At 47.2% G+C, this 18,763-nt stretch overlaps 1 protein-coding gene across 16 annotated transcripts in view; it reads right to left on the bottom strand.

Moving 5' to 3' along the window:
- The window catches only part of MTSS1 (MTSS I-BAR domain containing 1), a gene marked incomplete at both ends in the record, with an annotated part of 169,118 nt that overhangs the window by 8,145 nt on the left and 142,210 nt on the right, over positions 1 to 18,763 (bottom strand). For 9 of the 16 annotated variants that reach the window (XM_080693812.1, XM_080693824.1, XM_080693813.1 and 6 more), the window contains 4 exons: positions 483 to 693; positions 2,795 to 2,892; positions 4,131 to 4,238; positions 5,856 to 6,013. In XM_080693812.1, coding sequence (XP_080549938.1) covers positions 483 to 693; positions 2,795 to 2,892; positions 4,131 to 4,238; positions 5,856 to 6,013 — 575 coding nt within the window. Of the gene's footprint in view, positions 1 to 482; positions 694 to 2,794; positions 2,893 to 4,130; positions 4,239 to 5,855; positions 6,047 to 18,763 lie in introns of all 16 variants that reach the window. The other 7 variants (XM_080693825.1, XM_080693821.1, XM_080693816.1 and 4 more) reach the window with 3 other exon arrangements.

Genomic DNA, 18,763 nt, shown 5'->3' with positions numbered 1-18,763 from the left:
GGAGCAGAAATATCTACAGAGCATTATCTACAGGGACCCTGAAGACAGGTCATCCTTAGACACAAATTGACAGAGGGAACCTGACAACGCCCAGGAAGGGCGTCTGACCACCCTTCACCGTGGATCTTGCTGTGCAGGAAGACCTGAGACAGGGTGTAGGAGGTGTCGCCCCTGCACCAGGGCCCACTGGTCATGGCGTCACACTCGCTGGACACCTCAGAGGCTCCCGTGCATGGACAAGCCTCCTTTGGGCTGTCTCCTTCCGTGTGAGAGCGCCCAGAGGGAAGTGCCAACTTACCCGCCCTGTGGAGGCAGGCTCCCCACCCACTGTACGTGGTCCCTTCCTTGGGGAACAGCACCCCGAGACATGAGGATTAAACCAAAGGTTTCAAGTCAGGGGCCTGTCCAAGCCAAGGGCCTCTGTCCACGGTGGCCAGGGCGGCTGGGTGTGCCGGCTGCTCCTCGGTCAAGGGCACCCTTACCTGGTTGGCGGCCTCTGGCGGCATGGGGGAGGGCGACTTGGACTGGAAGGCGTCCTGGGATATGAATCCTGAGTCGTGAGAGGACACGCTGGACAGCCTCACGGGTGCCTGCTGGGCCAGGTTGGAGCTGCGGTAGCGGTAATGAGAGCTGGGGGAATGCGAGTGCGAGCCGCTGGACCGGGAGTCGCTGCTGTTGACGCTGTTCAGGCTGCTGTGGGGTGAGCAGAGGGCGGCGGGCATGGGGGGCAGAGAGAGGGCGTGTGAACAGGAGGAGGGCCACAGACAGCAGCGGGCAGAGCATGCGGCCCAACCTAGGAGCGGAGCGCTCTGCCCAGAGAAGCAGCACAGACGCTGAGACATGTTTTCATGGAGATTTCACACCAAAGCATTAGACTGGTAAACAAAAAGGTTCTTTCAGGTGAGCAGGGGGAGCCAGGACCCGTGTCTCTGATGGTGCATGCCATCTAAGCCCAAAGCTAGAGGACTGCATTCCACTCCCAGTCATAAGTCATGTGCTCTCAGCCGGGCGGCGTGGTGGCACATGCCTGCAATCCCAGCACCTGAGAGGCCGAGACAGAAGGATCACAGGTTCGAGGGCAGCCTCAGAAACTTAGTGAAACCCTGTTTCAAAATAAAAAATAGAGAAGCCGGGCGTGGTGGCACGCGCTTGTAATCCCAGCATTCAGGAGGCTGAGACTGGAGGATCGCGGTTCGCGGACAGCCTCAGCTACTTAGTGAGGCCCTCCGCAACTCAGTGAGACCCGGATTCAAAATAAAGAATAAAAAATAGGGCAGGGGTTGTAGCTCGGAGGTAGAATGCCCCTGGGTTCCATCCCTAGGCCCGCAAAATAAATAAATAAAAATAAAAAATAGAAAGGGCTCAGGGTATAGGTCAGAGGCAGAATGCCCCTGGGTTTAACAGAAGGAAGGAAAGGTTGTCTGCTCTGTATGTATAATAACTCAAGTTATGAAAAACCTAAAGCTGTGCAGAGTCCCGTGGTTCAAACAAGCATAGCTGAAACATAAAGGGCAGCCAGAAGTGTGTGAGCGATGAGCTGAGCGAGCCAGCCTGGGATCAGGGAGTCTGCGGTTTCTGTGCCCAACACCGTGAGAGATTCTGTTTTGCACACCTGGCAGCTAGTGGGATAGGCATGGTGCGTCTCTCTTGTGCTGAGGATTTCATCATAAAAATATTGAGACAGACCCCGGGGAGCGTGCTGGAAGGAACCCTGGCCAGGAATAAACACTATGACATTTGCCTTTCTCCCAAATTGGCCAGAAGAGGGCATTTGGGGACTTAAGATTGTCCCAGAGGCTCTGCTCCAGCGAGCATTCTCCCCCAGCAAGCTCATGTCAATGCAACATGATTTTCTATTCAAAGTAAGACTATAAGAAAGTTATTGCACAACTTGTTTTACATTAATCAGAGTTTTTTTTAGCTATTAAAAAAAACCCCTAGCTTTCCCTCTTCCCAATACATACACAGCTACACACAGACCCCATGAAAAATGACAAGAAACCAACCAACACCTTCGGGACAGAGTCAGGATGTACACTCTTGACCTAAACTGCCTGCTAAGTGTAAACTGTGCAGGTTTCAGTGTGAAACAAAAAACCCGCCTGGAGGTGCGGAGACGTTTCCATACACACTGATGGAGCAGACCCAACCTCTCCCTGCCTCTCAATGCTAATTCACAGGGAATGGACATTCGTTTAGCTTTGCAAAGTCAAATAAAATGAGCAGCAGCAGGTGTAGTATACCAAGAAAGGTACATGATGGATGATGATGTTTCCATCTTTCATAAAGCAAATAATCGAGCCCGGTCAGCAAGCCAAGAACGGCAGCCTACCAGAACTGCTAGACAACAGTTCTGCAGATGGAAGAACTCTTGCAGATGAGTCTTGGTTTCAGGAGGCAAGAGCACGAGTTAGCTGAGCAGTGGTGATGGTGGCAGCTGACAGAGGAAGAACTCCATGTGCTTTACGAAGCCCCGAGACAAGAGTGTGGGGCAAATAAGGGCGTATGGCATTGTACTTCTTCAATTTTTCTGAGGTTTCATTACTGACGTCCAATTAATTCAGAACCCAAGGGTGAGACCAAAACATGACCATTCTTTCAACTGATCATCTCACCACTTCCTGTTTAAAATGAGCCATCTCAGAGATCACAAAACAAACCAAACTAGCTCTATGAGCATAAGGCATTAGCGTGAAGCATTAGCATAAACATTAGCGTGAACATTTGCATAAACATTAGCATAAAGAAAAATGACTTGGCCCCCAAAGCCAAAGTAGAGCCTGGCTTCACTCACCTGCAGACGCTTGACTTTCTGGACATGGTGGTGCTGGGGGAAGAGGGTGGTGTCTGATATGACCAGTTGTAATCAGAACCTTTCAAGTCCAGAATCACCTGCGGGAACAGAGCCAGCTGGGTAAGCTAGGTGCCCAGGCAGCCACCATAACACCAAAATGCTGTCCTCATTCACGACAGGGGGGATTAAAAAAAGAGAATGTTTAAGAGCCACACTACCAATTCATCAATGCCACAATCCTTTTTCTGACATAAGCAAAACTGAATTAATAGGGGAGGGAGAGAAATAAAAGAAAGCCATGAAGGCAAAAGAGACAGAATAACAGTAACCAATTAACAACTGATGAGAGCCATTGAATCCCAAGGCTAGAATTTGCGGGACTTTCACCTCATGCTACTATAAAGACAATAACGATTTCCGGACTTGTTGAACTCACATTTTACCCACTTGATAGTCAAGAGTCACTTGTGCCTTATTTGCTCAGGATTAGGAACTCAAAACCCTACAGAGTCAAGAGTAAGCCAATCCTTCCATAATTATTTCTGCATCCATCTCCCCTGCTTGACAAAATGCCACTGGAGTGTGAGGCCCACCTTTTGCTTACCTAAGAGGTGCTCCTCAAATGTCTACTTTGTGAGCGAGAGCAGGCTCTGGTCTACTAAAAGCAATTTCATAGAGTAGAAAACTCAAGCTTCCAAATGTGTCTTCGGAGCTGACTTTCCAAAGGGTGGTAAGAACTGTATGTAAAGGGCTAAAGCCAGCTAGTGATTCGTCAATTGTTCCCCAAATATGTTTCTTCCCACTTGATGCGGTATTAATGTCACAAGCACCCAATGAATAAAATGCATAAAAAGGGTCATCTTGTCTAAGAAAAGAGAGACCCAAGCATGACTTAGAGCAGGAGAAATGGAGAATGGTGAGCCATGACATCCCAGTTACACCACTGTCATGAGAATTTGTTCCTAGAGGGTAGGAACATTGTGGCTAAGAGCACAGGTTCTGGTACTCGGCCACTTGGTTCAAATCCCAGTCCCACCAATAGGTGAACCTGGTTCAATGTCTTCAACTCTCAGTGCCTTGCTGACCTTCTTAAAATGGGTACAACAGTGAAAGTGAGCTGGGGAAGTCTACGTGCTGATCTCGGGACAGCGCCTGACACAATCAAGGTGCTATCTAGTGGGGGGTTATCATGACTGCTGTACTGATGTGTCTGTCATGTGTATAGGACATGACAAAATAAGAATATGACAGGACGCGATGAATGCCACAAAGAACACGGGGGACCTGAACTTCTGTCTCTTCGGTCTGTTTCCATGTGCGTAACCCGGGCTCCTACCTGCTCACTTGAAGAGGGCAGTTTGTGAGGGTCCATAGTCAGGCTCTTTAGATCTTCTGATATGGTCTGAAGGTGGGTAATCTCCCCCAGCATCGAGATTTCTTCTTCCTAAAGAAAAATAATTCATCCCATACTAGTATCATGGATGGTTCACTTTATCATCTTACAACTGCTTTTATTTGGGTCATGGAATAATCAGCCTTCTGACTGTTCAGGAAAGGCACCCCCATTGGCATGGTAAGTCTCTGCTGAAGACTTTACAAGCCTTTTCTTTTGAGATAAGAAAAGAAATGTGCCACCACCATGGAGTGACCTGTGTGTCAGGGAACAGTGGGGCATACACATGTGGACCTCCCGCAGTGCTCTGAGGGCCAGCCTGGGTATTCCCTGGGATCCTATGTCACAGCCCCTTTTGGAAGCGGGGGAGGCTGAGACAGGAAGACCACAGGTTCAAGGCCAGTCTGGACAACTCAGTGAGACCCTGTCTCAAAATAAAAAATAAAATAGCACTGGGGTACATGTAAACAGTTAGAACACCCCTGGGTTCAATCCTCAATACCTACCACACATGCAAAGTACACTGCTTGGCTTTAATGACTGGCATGACTTGGAGATATTTGGGTTTAGATCTTTGTAGCAATACACATGTAATCAACAGAGGTTAATGATCTCTTCTTTCTTGTTTTTAATCCCCCCACTACTTTAATCAATGGCAAGTTAAATGGTAGCAGAGGAATGAAAATATTCTATTCACTTCCTCAAAGTGCCCTGCTGGGACTATGAGCCCAGGCATGAGTGATCCAAGGAGAAGTCCTACGTTCAGGGAAACAGCTCAAATCAGGGCATTTTGCTAGGGCTGGGAGAAGTGCTCTGGCATCATCTTACTGGCTTCAAGAGCCCCTGCTGCAGAAAGATTCAATTATGGCATATAAGTGATGTGGTGGTGCACGCTTGTAATCCCAGCATTTGGGAGGCTGAGACAGGAGGATGGCTATTCGCAGACAGCCTCAGCTACCGAGTGAGGTCCTTGGCAACTCAGTGAGACCCTGTCTCAGAATTTAAAAAAAAAGTAGCTCAGAGATAGAATGCCCCTGGGTTCCGTCTCTGGTACCACACACTCACACAAAAAAAAAAAAAAAAAAAAAAAAAAAGAAAAAAGAAAAAAGAAAAAAGAAAAAAAGAAAAAGAAAAGTAAGCCTGGACCTCCTCACAGTGCTCTAAGGGCCAGTCTGGATATTCCCGTGGAATCCTACAGCACATTGGGGATTTTCCTATCTTAATCCAAGTATTCAGCTTAGCCAGCAGGTCTCAAAAATCACCTGTAGACTTCTTCAGAACAGAGAGCTGGGTCCCCATCCCCAGAGTTCTGGATTCAGTGGGTCTGGGTTGGACTTGAGAATTTCTATTTCTAGCCAGTTCCCAGGTGGTGTTGCTGGCCTGGGGACTCCTCTTGGAGAAGCACTCCCCTAGGCCTTCCTGAGTGGAGCATAGAAAGAAGGGTGCAAAGAGGAACACCTGATGCTGAGGACTATGGCCAAGGAGGGGGCCACACAGTCATCAGGACCAGCACTTGCAGAAAATCACTGGTCTTTAGATATGATTCTACCACTGTGGTTGTCGACATGCAACAGATTCTCAGGAGCTCAATGTTGTATGCATAAATAAACAAGGAAAGCCCTCTCCTCCCTGGCAGTTCAAGCCTTCTAGAGCTTTCCATCCACTTACAATCACTGGCCGCAGCATAGAGATGAAGGTGCAGAATCGGCCGCGCTCTTCGATCAAAGCCTTGCGAACTGCCTGCTTTTCTGTTTCTTCCAACAAGAGATACTTATCGTTGACATCCTGGAGAGCGCTGTCCAACTGAGGCTGGATATCACCTCTCCCTGCAAACAAAGCAAAGCCCCAAACGTGGCTAGCTGAAACATCAGCTCTGGAATACATACACTCCCTCCCTGGGGTCCTTGATGAAGTAGAAACCATAGTTTTCCAAGACTTGAAAATTATTTATACCCTAGGAAGACTGAAGGTGGCTGTTTTTCTAGGACCAGCCACTCCAGATGTCCAGTGCCTGAAGGACACATTGACCTGGTTTATTCAGGTTAAGAATGGCCTGGGATGACTCAAGATGGCCCCTGTTGCCTTGTGCAACCCCATAGAGTTTTTTGCCAGTAAAAGCCCAGGACACACAGGACATCCTGAAGAGACTTGGGATGGACAAACAAGGTAAGGACTTGTGCATGTTTCCAAAGACAGGCATGAGCTGGCTTTTCTGGGTCAACCTCACTCAAAGAGCCCTTGTTTGGGCAAAAGTTTCTATCCCTGAAGACAAAGGTAGCCAGTATCGGCCCTGCTGGCTCTGGGCCCTGGGAATCCTTGGCAAGTAGTTCAACTCCCTACTGGAGGGTCCGGAGTGCTCTTCCTGTAAACAAGCCCAGGAACAGAAAGAACTACAGTCGTTCTGTGCTGGTGAAAACCTCCAAGTGAAGTCTACACTGAGCTGGGCCATGATCTTGACTCATCCGGCCCTGTCCACAATGCCCAGGAACTCAGAGGCAGCCATTTTCAGAGTTTCAGGCAGGGTGCTAGCCTTTCCGACAACTCCAGAACAGGAGCAGCAAACTGTATAAACAAAGTTTCATCGGAACATAGCAGGTCCGTTCATTTACAGACTGTCTATACCTCCTCCGGCTGCCATGGTGGAATGGAGTATTGTGACATAGACTTGGATGGCCCATTACCAAAATATTTGCAGAAAAAATTCGCTGTACTAAAAGACAAACATGTGCAAGCAGGCCCTGGGTCTGAGGGAGCAGCTACTGACAGCCTGATCCCCAGATGGGGACACCGAGGTGACAGAGGAGAGACCAAATCTTGGGCTTTCACCCTGGGCTTTGCATGCAAGGATTTCCCTTTTCACCCAAGCAGAGATCACACACACACACACACACACACACACTGGGGATAGAACCCAGGAGCCTTCTGCCACTGGGCTACACTCCCAGACCTATTTTGCTTTACTTTTTTATTTGGAAACAGGATCTTACAAAGTTGCAGAGGTTCTCACTAAGTAGCTGAGGCTGCCTTTGAACCTGCAATCCTCCTGTCTCAGCCTCCCAGGTACTGGGGTTACAAGCATGCGCCACCACACACACCCGGATCCAAGCAGAGAATTTCTAAGGTCCTCAGGGTACAATTTTGGCAAGATTAGCCCCTGGGACCATACTGTGTGTGTATATAGCAAGCACTCAATCAAGGTCAGTTCTAGAGAAGAGGAGGACTCCGAGGGGCAGGTAGAGAGCCCCCACGACCCCAGTCCCTAGGCTCGAGCCCTCCCCTCTGCCCCGATGCTCAACCCAGTGAGGAAGTCCTGCGCTTTGGCAGGCGCAGCCGGACCAGCTACCATCCTTTCCCTTAAGAACAGCACAGGAAACACCAAACGTGCTACACCATTTGGGTTGAAGAAAGATAGAAACAGTCACAGAGAGCTGTCCTGCATGCAACAATAGATTCCACATTTCCTCTCATAAGCTGAGGAGAGAGATTAATTTGAAGCAAGAGAGGGCTGGGTTTAAAGAATGTCCCAACAGCAAAAGTAGTCTTGTTTTAGCATGTGGGGAAATTAAATTAGCACAGAATGGGAAAAGTAAATGTTGTCAAAGATCACCCTTGATAGAGTGCACGCAACGCTATACACGTCTATCTAATTCATGAGTTTAACTAAAAACTATAAAAGGATGATGTATATAATCTATGGATTCTAAGGCCAGAGAGGGATTTTATCCAATAGTTACATTATAAAAGAAATTTGCAAGGGGCTGGGGTGTAGCTCAGTGACGGAGCAATTACCTAGCATACGTGATGGCCTGGGTTCAATCCCCAGCATAAAAAAGAAGAAGAAGAAAGGAAGGAGAAAGGGGGAGGGAAGAGAGCACTCTTCCACTCAGTCACCATCTTACCTTTCCTCCTGAAGGACGAGGGGGAAGCCAACCCTGCTCTTTCACCTGGCCACCTGAGCTGTTGGTTCATAGTGAACAAAAAATCCCACTGCCCTGCTCTCCAGCTCTCTCCAGGGACTTGCCAGGGGGCAAACGCTCCCTCTCTGGACATCTACCCCATGGCCATGAGCTCACAGAGGGAAAGCTGGGTACCACCAGGGCTAGGAAAACTGTGAGTTTTCTCTTCTGTGTTAAAATGCTGGTTGGTGCAACTGAGTCCACGCACAAACCCCACTGGTGGCGAGGCGCTGGAAAACCACTTGCCCTTTCCTACAACCTATAATGACAGCTGGCTAATCACAGGCCTTGCTGGGTGAGGCTGCGCAGCTCAGAGCCCCGAGGCTGCTTCATTTAAGCCTCTCTTCTGTTTGCAATGCTGGGTGTTGAACCCAGGGCCTGGAGTATGCAAGGCAGGGACTCTACCACTGAGCTATATCCACAACCCTCTTTCAACCTCTTCTATGCTGTTCTAATAGCAAACCAGGAAGGCTTGCAGACCAAGTCAGAATGTTCTTAGTTTTAGTGGAGGAATGTGTAGGGAGAGGGGATACAGCAGATTAAAATGCATGTTTGACCAAACCTGCTTGGATATGCTTTCATTAGGGAAGCAATACACACACACACACACACACACACACACACACACACACACACACACACACACACATATATATGTTACGTTCTGGGGATGGAACCCAGGATCATTCTACCTCCAAGCTATACCCCAGCTCTTTTTATTTTTTATTTTGAAACAGTTGCCAAGGGTCTCACTAAATTGCTGAGGTTGGACTTGAACCCCAAATCCTCCTGTTTCAGCCTCCCAAGTACTAGGATCACAGGTATGCGCCACCACGCCCAGAGCGGAAGCAGTATATTTTAACAGACTACAGGAAATTGGAAGAATCTGCATCTTTACTTCCATTCACAGATTATAAGGCATTGTCTAATTGTAATAATAGATTTTTAAAATGTATTTACAAAGCGAAATGTGCTAATTTGATAAATGTAAATTTAAATTATTTGATAATTACAGCAAAATAATTTTAAATATTTACCACATTATGATGAAAACTTTTGAATTATGGCATAGTAAAATAAATATAATATAATCTGTAATAATTGCTTTAATTATGATTATGGTGAGAACATTACCATTTAGGATACATAATAAAGTAAAAGCACAATAATTATTTTTTAAGTTCGCTAACACAACATATAATTACATTTACAAAACAAACTGTGAAAATAATTACTTTGGGTTCCAGTTGCATGTACTGACTTTAAGATACAAGAATCTTTGAGATCCATAACTTCTAAGTTGTATTTTTTTAATTTAATATAGCTATCCCTCAATATCCTTGGAGAAGTGGTTCAAAGACCCCAAGGATATCAAAATCCTTGGATGCTCAAGTCTCCCACATAAAATAGTGGATTTTCACCCGATGATGATTTTCATGTCATCTCTCATATCATTTCCTACACATCCTCCCACATATTTGTTATGTTGCACAAGCTGGTCTCCAACTTCTGAGGTCAAGTGATGCTCCTGCCTCAGACTCCTGGGTAGCTGGGGCTATCAGTGCACAATGCCATGCCTGGCCTTTCCCATTTACTTTACATCACCTCTAGATTACTTAAAATATTTAACACAATATAAATGTTAAATAGTTGTGATACTGTGTTGTTTAAAATATAATAAGAAAAAAGTCTGCACATGTTCAGTATGGATGTAATTTTTTTAAGTATTTTTCATCTGTTTGATTCAATCTGTGGATTTGGAACCTATAAATACAGAGGGCCAATCTGCAAAAGCCCATCCCTTTCCCTCTGGTGGGCACTGTTAGGAGAGCCAGTGCTGTGTCCTCAAGCACAGGACCGGGCCATCCTTCTGCCACATGGTCACCGCTGCTTCCTCCACCTTGATGGTCCATCCTGATCTCGCACGCCGACAGCTATACTGGCTCCTAAAGCATCACTCCACCTGCATTCAGACGAGCTCTCCTACAACACCTTTGAATTACTTTCAAAATGCAAAAAGCTCCTTTCACAAGCTCCCCATCACTCTTGGGAAAAGTGCAATGTCCCCAACACAGACTACCTTAAAAGACAGGCACTGGTCACTGCCTGGTCACCTTGCAGCCTCCGCCTCCTTGGGCCACGCCCTCTCTTCCTTTCCCTCTCTTCATTTCTTTTTCTGGGGTCTGGGCACCATCCCATCTTCACACACACACACACACACACACACACACACACACACACACACATTCACTCACTCACACACACACTCCCCCTCCTTCCACCTGCCTTCCATCTGCGCATCCTTTGGGTCTCAATGAATTCTCATCTTCCAGGGACACCCTTTTGGAACTCTCCCCTCATCGGGACTCTTACTGGCTCCCAGAAGTTCCTCACAGCATCTTTGATGGCACTGTCCCATTTTCAGTTTCACTCAAGTTTCGCTGGTTATGTGTTCAGTGTCAGTGTCCTGGCTGATCACAAAGCCCCACGAGGGCGGAAGCCACGTGTGTTCTTGCCAGTCCTGCATCTCCTCACCCGAAACAGGTGCTGGAGACGGCAGGTTCCCAAGTATCTACAGATGACTGAGGTGCTGATATAAACCCGACGGGAGTTGGCTCACCGGCTTCCACCATCATACCCTTAAATGGCCTCAGAACCTGCAAATTCCAGGACCCACAAGCTGCCAGAAAAAGAGTGGGCGGGCTTGGATGCCTCAGAAGGGCTTTCCAGACAAAATTCCTGACCAAAGAATTGCATTTGGCATATATAAAATCTAAGTCCTCCTCAACCTGGAGACTTTTTTTCCACCATCAGTTTCCAGGTCTTGATTTTGTCACGTGGGGGAATTCTGGTGAGCAGCATCCAGGGGCCTTACTGACCCCTAGGGGAGTCGTGTGGTCATTCTCTTTGCAGCAGTGTGAATGAGCAACATGTCATGGGCCACGGCAGCTCCCCAGAAGGAAAGAAAGCTCCTTTTAATTAAGTAGAGAGAGTTTGTAAAGCTTTCTGGAAAGAAGTGAAGATCCGATTTCAACTTCCCAACATTTACACTTTATTTTCCTTCATCTTTGCATAAATATTCAAATCAGGAATTAATACCTTTTTGTTGTGGTACTGGGGATGGAATCCAGGGGCATTCGACCTCTGAGCTATGCCCCCAGCCCTGTTTTTTTATTCCTTATTTTGAAACAGGGTCTCACTAAGATGTGGAGGGCCACATAAGTTGCTGATGCCGGCCTCAAACCTGTGATCCTCCTGTCTCAGCTTCCCAAGAACTGGGATTACAATCGTGCGCCACCACGCCTGGCTAATATCATTTTTGATGGGGAAACTGAGACTGAGGAGGACATAATGGCTTGCCCACGGCTGCGATTACCAGCACTGAGCTAGTAATGGGTCAGCCTGAATCCTACCCCAGATCCTTCTCAGTCAGAAGCCCACATTCATTACAGTTCCTGATCACAGCAAACACAAACACTGGCACTAAGACACAAGGAGCCTGGCATGCTTCCTCATTTCAGGCCGATCGAACAGCCAGGCAAGGGCTGGGCCGCAGCTCAGTGGGACAGCGTTTGTCTAGTCTATACAAAGCTCCAGTACTGAGGGAAAAGAAAGTCAGTCCAGTGTTATTGCTATCATCTGGAACCACCCAGTCTCCACAAACACACTCTGCAGCCCACATGGCGAGCTTCCTGGCTGATCAGAGGCCCTTCTCAGGCAAAGGGCTTTCCACATGGAAGAACCACCCCAGCACACGCTGGCCCAAGACTGCCGTCAGGAGTTAGCAAAAGAGCCAGACACTTCTCTTTCTTCCCAGGCAGAGGGGGAAGCCGTTACAACTCTGCAAAATGACTTCCATCTGTCCCCAAGAAGCATACGGATGACGCGCTTCCTTCAGAGGTGCCCACTCTTTCATATATTTACACCTCGCAGATCAGAACGTGTCTTACAACCAGTGCTGTGGCAGAGTTTAATGGGCAGGCCTCCTTCCCTCTTATGAGTAGACCAGAAAGTAATGGTGCATCTAAAAGTGGATGGCATCCCAGCATCAGTGAAATGTGAGATATAAATGCTGAAATGTGGGATATACACGCTGAAATACTGGGTATAAATACTGAAGTAGATGCCAGGTGACACTGGAGATTAGAGTTGAGAATAAAGAATCCCCTCTCCCATCAAAAAAAGGAAGCTGTCCTTATCATCCCTAAGCAAGTAATCCTCTTCCCTTTAAAACCCTCCAGCAGGTTTGATTTAAAAAAAAAAAAAAAAAAGCAAGCAGAAATCAAAGAAGAGATCAATTTGAGCAGATAAGAATGGATGCTTTCAGCCTTAATCAACCTTTCTTTCTTTCTTTCTTTCTTTCTTTCTTTCTTTCTTTCTTTCTTTCTTTCTAATGTGGTACTGGGGATGGAACCCAGGGGCATTCTACCTCCACGCCACACCCCCAGCCCTAATTTTTATTCTTTATTTTGGAACAGGGTCTTACTGAGTTGCAGAGGGCCTCATTAAGTAGCCGAGGCTGTCCTCGAACCACAGTCCTCCTGTCTCAGCCTCCCGAATGCTGGGATTACAAGCATGCACCACCATACCCGGCTTCAGCCTTAAAATTTCTAAACAAATTCACTTTCTGTTATTTTTCCAACCTACCATGCCTCAGGTTCCCTTTACCTGTGAGAGATAAATACTAATGGTACCTAGCTCACACGGTTGATGTGAAAGCAAATAAACCAACCCACACGAAACATTTAGAACAGCGCCCGGCCCGGGCGAGCAGTCAGCAAGGGCCGCTGCGTCCGTCACCGCTGCATTCCTGGAATCATCCTAACGTCCATCGTAGTGGAGGAGAGCAGGCAGGGCAGGATGGGATTTTTAAAAAGCAAGTGTTTAAGATTATCTTTGATGCAATTTAGTGCAAAGATCCCCTAATTCTTTCACTAAAGGTGGGAGTTTCATTACGGGGATTCTTTGCTGGTCCCTGGATACTAAGGTTTGACCATGTCCCAGAGTTCATATGGTAATAGAGCTGGAGGTGGAGTCTTTGAGTGGTAATTAGTATGAGATGAGGCCATGAGAATGAGGCCCTCATGGTTTCGTAAGGAGAGACCTGAGCTGGCCTGCTTGCCGTGTGATGCCCTCTGCCATGTTGTGATGCAGCAGGAAGGCCCTCACCAGAGGCTGGCACCATGCTCTTGGACCTCCCAGACTCCAGAATTGTACACCAAATAAACCTCTTTTCTTCATAAAGTACCTGGTTTTAGGTTTTCAGTTACAGTAACTGAAAACAGACTAAGATATGAGGCGATCAGTTATTAAGGCAAAGGATAAGAAAATATGGTACAGAGAGCACCTAGAAAACATTCCATGATGACTTGCTGCATGTCAATGTCTTAAGCAGGCAGCTTCCTATCCCCAAAATGTTTTCTCTTAAAGAAATACTTTACCATGCGCCACTGGATTGCTAGATCCAGAAACCTGCCATCACCTTCAACTCCTTAGTTTACTCACATTCCTCCTGAATAACTCTTGGATCCATCCATCTCTCTCCATCCCTTTCAGCTTTCCTAAGCCTGAGCCACCATCATCTCATGTCAAAACAAAAGCATCCAGTTACTAACGAGGCCTCCAGCTGGGCCACAGTCTAACCCAAATATACCTTGTTATGGTGGAATGTGCTAGAAGCTAAGATGCCTTAAGGGCTCCACCAGAGTTCTGAAAATGAGGTATTTGACATGATATGTAAAGCCAAAAATCTGGTCCCTACTCAGCTCTCCAGACTCCCCTGTACCCAGTCCTACACCTGTGGGGAGAAACACCTCCCACCTATTTAAGGTCTCAAAACCCCACATACTCTCCTGTTTCCCCTCAGCATGGGAAAAGCATGTCCTTCCTAGTGAGTCCAGTTTCTAGGCTGGGTTGGCATCCTTCCCTTTAGCATCCAACACCCCGTCCCCACCCTCCATTAAAGAAATCATCTAGGTAGTGCATACCTGTAATCCCAGTACTTGGGAGGCGGAGACAGGAGGATAGCAGGTTTGAGGCCAGTCTCAGTGACTTATTAGCAAGACCCTGGCTAACGCAGCAAGATCCTGTTTCAAACTAAAATAGGGCTGGGTATGCAGCTCAGAGGTAGAATGCCCCTGGGTTCAATCATCAAACTCTAGAGGAAACTGCCTAATTATTTATAGCCATTATTGAGAGCCCAGAAAAACATGCCACTTTGGTAGGCTGAGTGGCCTCAAAACCTCTCACCATCCCCCAACCCTCCTGTCTCATACAGCTCACTCTCCTCTGATGCAAATTGTAGAAACTAGAATCCTTTTTCCTAAGGTGGGTCATAGAAACCAGCACCTTTTTTCTCCAAAGGAACTCTAAAACCTCAAAATATCACTCTAATCTTCCCCTTTCTTTCTGTCTCAGAGCCAGCCACAAACAAACTCTCCAATCTGCCCTTATCTGGTGGTGAGTTATAAGACCCTCACTCCAGTTATAAGACCAAGGGTCCACGTTTGGGAAAAAGTTAAGACAGAATAGGAGAAATGAAATCTAGGTAGAAAAGAGACAAAGGAAGGAAAAGGAGACTGTAACTTTCACCTAAAAGCCTTATGCTATACAGTTCCTGGGACATTTTTTTCTGTAAGCCAGTCTTTCTCCCAGGCCAGCCATTCCCAAATTCCTGAGAAATCTACAAATCTTAAAGTTACTAAAAATTCACCCACAATCTTAAAGTTACTAGAAATTCACTCATAAAAATTGTCCTTTGCAATGTACGAATACATGTATTTTTTGGAATAGATTAAGCAAAGGGAGATATATATTTTGAGAAACTTATAGGGCACATTCCAAATGTTGTTTCTGGAGCAGATAATGGAGACAACGTTAACCTAAAGATCATGAGAACAGCCAGACCACCACAAACCCATCGTGTGATGGCCAGATTAATGTGGGACCTGCATACCTTCCCAGGCCCACCCCTCACCCATGCTTGCTTATTTATTTATTTATTTATTTATTTATTTATTTATTTATTGTACTGGGGTTCCTGGAAGCCCTTCTAACTCCAGGCTACACTCCCACGGGCTACACTCCCAGACCTATTTTTTAACTTTATGCGGAAACAGGGTCTCTTAAGCCAGCGAGGCTGACTCCGAACGAGCGCAATCCTCCTGTCTCCGCCTCCCAAGCGCGGGGATTACAAGCGTGCACCACCACGCCGGGCGTACCCATGTTCCTTTAAAAGAAGAGCCCAAGACCCAAGAGTGCATCTCAGACTCAAGCTAGCCGGCCCTCCCTCTCTCCTTTCGAGTGTGTAGTCCTTGCTTCTCTGAATAAACCTCTGCTGCGCCTTTATTTGACACGTCTGCAGATTCTCTTCTGTGACATGTGTTGAGGACCCCTCTTGGGTCCCCCTCAGATCCCTGCAGTGAGAGAAGGAATGTCACAGAGGCCAAGAAGAACCTGAGCAGCCACGCCTTGCAGGGCCTCCGCTCGGTCCATGCCCTTTTGTCTAATCACATTTCTAAACAGGGGCCCCCGCTCCACCAAACCAAAGCATAAAAGAGTTTCCTCTGTTCTTTGGGTTTCATTCTGAAGGCTCGGTGTCACGCAGAACTCTGGTTGAATCAGCCTGCTGTACTTTTCTCTTGTGGGCCTGTCTTTTGTCATGGGTGGGGAGTTGCTGTGACCTTTAGTATGGGGAGGAAAGACTTTGCCTTCTCCAGCCACATCTGTGAACTCCAGGAGGGTGAGGCCAGGTGTCTACACTGTTCCATGCTCCGCATTCTGCACAAGACACTGACACCTAGCAGGCACTAATCCTATATTTGGTGAATGAAACAGAGATGGACACCAGCTCCAGCTTCCGGCCACACCGGTTTTTTATTTTTATTATTTTTTGGTGGTACTGGGGGTGGAACCCAGGGGCTTTCTACCTCTGGGCTATACTCCCAGACCTTTTTTATATTTTATTTGGAAACAGGGTCTCGCTAAGTTGCTGAAAGCCTCACTAAATAGCCGAGGCTGGCTTCGAACCCGTGCGATCCTCCTGTCTCAGCCTCCCAAGCGCGGGGATTACAAGCGTGCGCCACCACGCCCGGCCACACAGGTTTTTTGTTTGTTTGTTTCTTAGACATGACTTCCTTTTCCTAGAATGCTCACCTCACATCCCACCCACCCCTCCCTCTGCTCAATTCCACCTTCAAGAGCCTGCTTAGGCACTGCCTCCTCCTGGACCTTCATTCTCTGTACACCCACATCACTTTCTTCACAATGAACCGGACCACTGATGTCACAGATGTCTGTAAGATGTTCAGCTGCTGTAGGATATAATTTATTTGGTCTTTGCCCTAGTTCCTAACACAAAACTTCAAAAGCCCTCAGAGTTTTCCAGAAAAACCAACCACTGGATTAGAAAGTTAGAACTTCCAACCCCAACCCCTGACCGCTAGGGAGGAGGAAGGGGCTAGAGATTGAGTTCAATCCTCAGTGGCCATTATCTCCTCCATCTCACCTATAGAATGAAGCTGTCACAAAATAACCCCAGATCGCAAGGATCGGGGAGCATCCTTTGGTAAACATACGGAGGCTCTGAGGGGGTGGGATGCCTGGAGAGGGCGTAAAGTTCCCCACCCGCCTTGCCACCTGTGTATCTTTTCATCTGGGCTGTTCCTTCTTCGGCCTCCTAGTAAACAGATTGTCCTAAATACACTGCTTTCCTGGGTCCTGCGAGTTGATCTGGGGAATGATCAAGCCTGGTGGGGGCTGGGGGTCTTAGGAAAGCTCATATTTGTGATTGTCTAGGCAGAAGTGTGGGGAGCCTGGGGACCCCACTTGTGGCTGGTAACTTCCGTGAGGAGAGTCTTGTGGGACTGAGCTCTGCCTCACGGGGTCTGCATTAACTCTGGACCATTGGTATCAAAACTGAACTTAACTGTAGGATGTCACCAGGCTGGTGTTAGAGAATTGAAGTCACCACGCAGACAAGACATTTAAGTTATAGCATAGATGTTTTCACCAGCCCGGGGACAACTAGAGGGCAGAGACTACAAGCTTCCGGTGCAGCTAACAGAATCCAGTGCAGAGGAGGCCCCTCAGCCATGTTTTCTCACTGAATGAGGTGAGTGGTGAAGGAAGGCTTGCTCGTTTTCCAGACTCAACTGCAGGTGGCACGGAGAATGGCGCCATCTGTGCATGAGCGAGCCCTGGAGAACTGTGACTGGCGTATGGTTGTGATTCAAGGGACAGCAGCTACTCCCCGCCCTGCCCCTCAGCCACGCTTTGCACTCTCTGAGCACTATTCTCTAAGAAAATGAAGTCATCTCACGAGGGAGGACTCGGTATGTAAAGCAAGCCGTCCTTCCAACTCAACACGCAGCCCTCAGAGCCCGGGTGCCCACAGTCCACGGCAGTCTCTGTGCACACGGGCATCTGGAGACCAGAGTCGCAGGCCAGGTACTCAAGGAGCTGTCCGCCTGAGGCTCCGCCAGAGAACAGCTCTGTGAAGCCATGAGGTGGGATAGGAGACATAAAAGTAAGAGGAGACAAGCAGGGAAGGAAGGAGAAGCTGTAGCTTTAAAACAAAAAATCAAAAACTCCATCATGATCCTCATCACATCCTACAGGGTCTGTGTTTCCTTAGGCAAACATCCCCCGAAGGCCTTCACCTTTAACCCTAAAGGCTTAAAATACAGTCTTCTCCACCAAAAATTTCAAAGATGTCTGGTAAGCAAAGGATCAGTAAGGAAGGCTGGACACTGGGTCACGCTCAGGAGCCACCTACCCACCACCCATTAATTGGATGTTGGAAACCCGAGGATCCTGAGAAACCACCAGACCTTATCCCTGCCGTGCCGCTACCCACCCCCTCACGGGGCCTTCTAAAAAAGTAACTGTACAGACCCCAAGGGCCTCTCTCACACCTGAGGGGGCCCATGCTCTCCCTTGCACATGTATCCCCCACTTTCCTAACTAAATCTCTGTGTCTGACCAGCTCATGCTGAAATTCTTTGCCTCTACAAAAACCAAAGCCCCGGCTGGTCTTGAATTGCATTTCCCTTCCCCAAACCTGAGAACTCCTCGGCACCCTCAGTGAAACTTAATGAAGAGACCTCACAGTAGGAGGTCGCTAGCACTGCTTATAGGGACCTGGCATCCTGGGATTTGAGGAAGATCTATTAGCCCAAAGAAGAGTGCCAAATACATATGATATATAATTATTATAATATATAATCATACTATGGACAATGGTATAACATATAACGATTACAATATATAATTATATCATGTAATAGCATATAATACATAATTACATAATAGCACATACTATATTGTACATTACAATTATGTTATATAATATATAATTATATATAATGTATTTTTATTATTTTTTACTCTTTTTTGTGTGGTAATGGAGGTTGAACACAGGGGCACCCTATCTCCAAGCTATACCTCCAACCCTTTTTTTTTTTTTTTTTTTTTTTGGTGGTACTGGGGTTCCTGGAAGCCCTTCTACTTCCGGGCTACACTCCCAGACCTATTTTTACATTTTTATTTGGAAACAGGATCTCCTAAGCCAGCGCCCGCGGCTGGCTTCGAACCTGCGTGATCCTCCTGTCTCTGCCTCCC

Source organism: Muscardinus avellanarius, assembly GCF_963383645.1.
Source record: "Muscardinus avellanarius genome assembly, chromosome: 4".
NCBI classification, from domain to species: domain Eukaryota; kingdom Metazoa; phylum Chordata; class Mammalia; order Rodentia; family Gliridae; genus Muscardinus; species Muscardinus avellanarius.
Note: the sequence above shows the minus strand (reverse complement) of the source record. Positions and strands in the feature narration are given on the sequence as shown.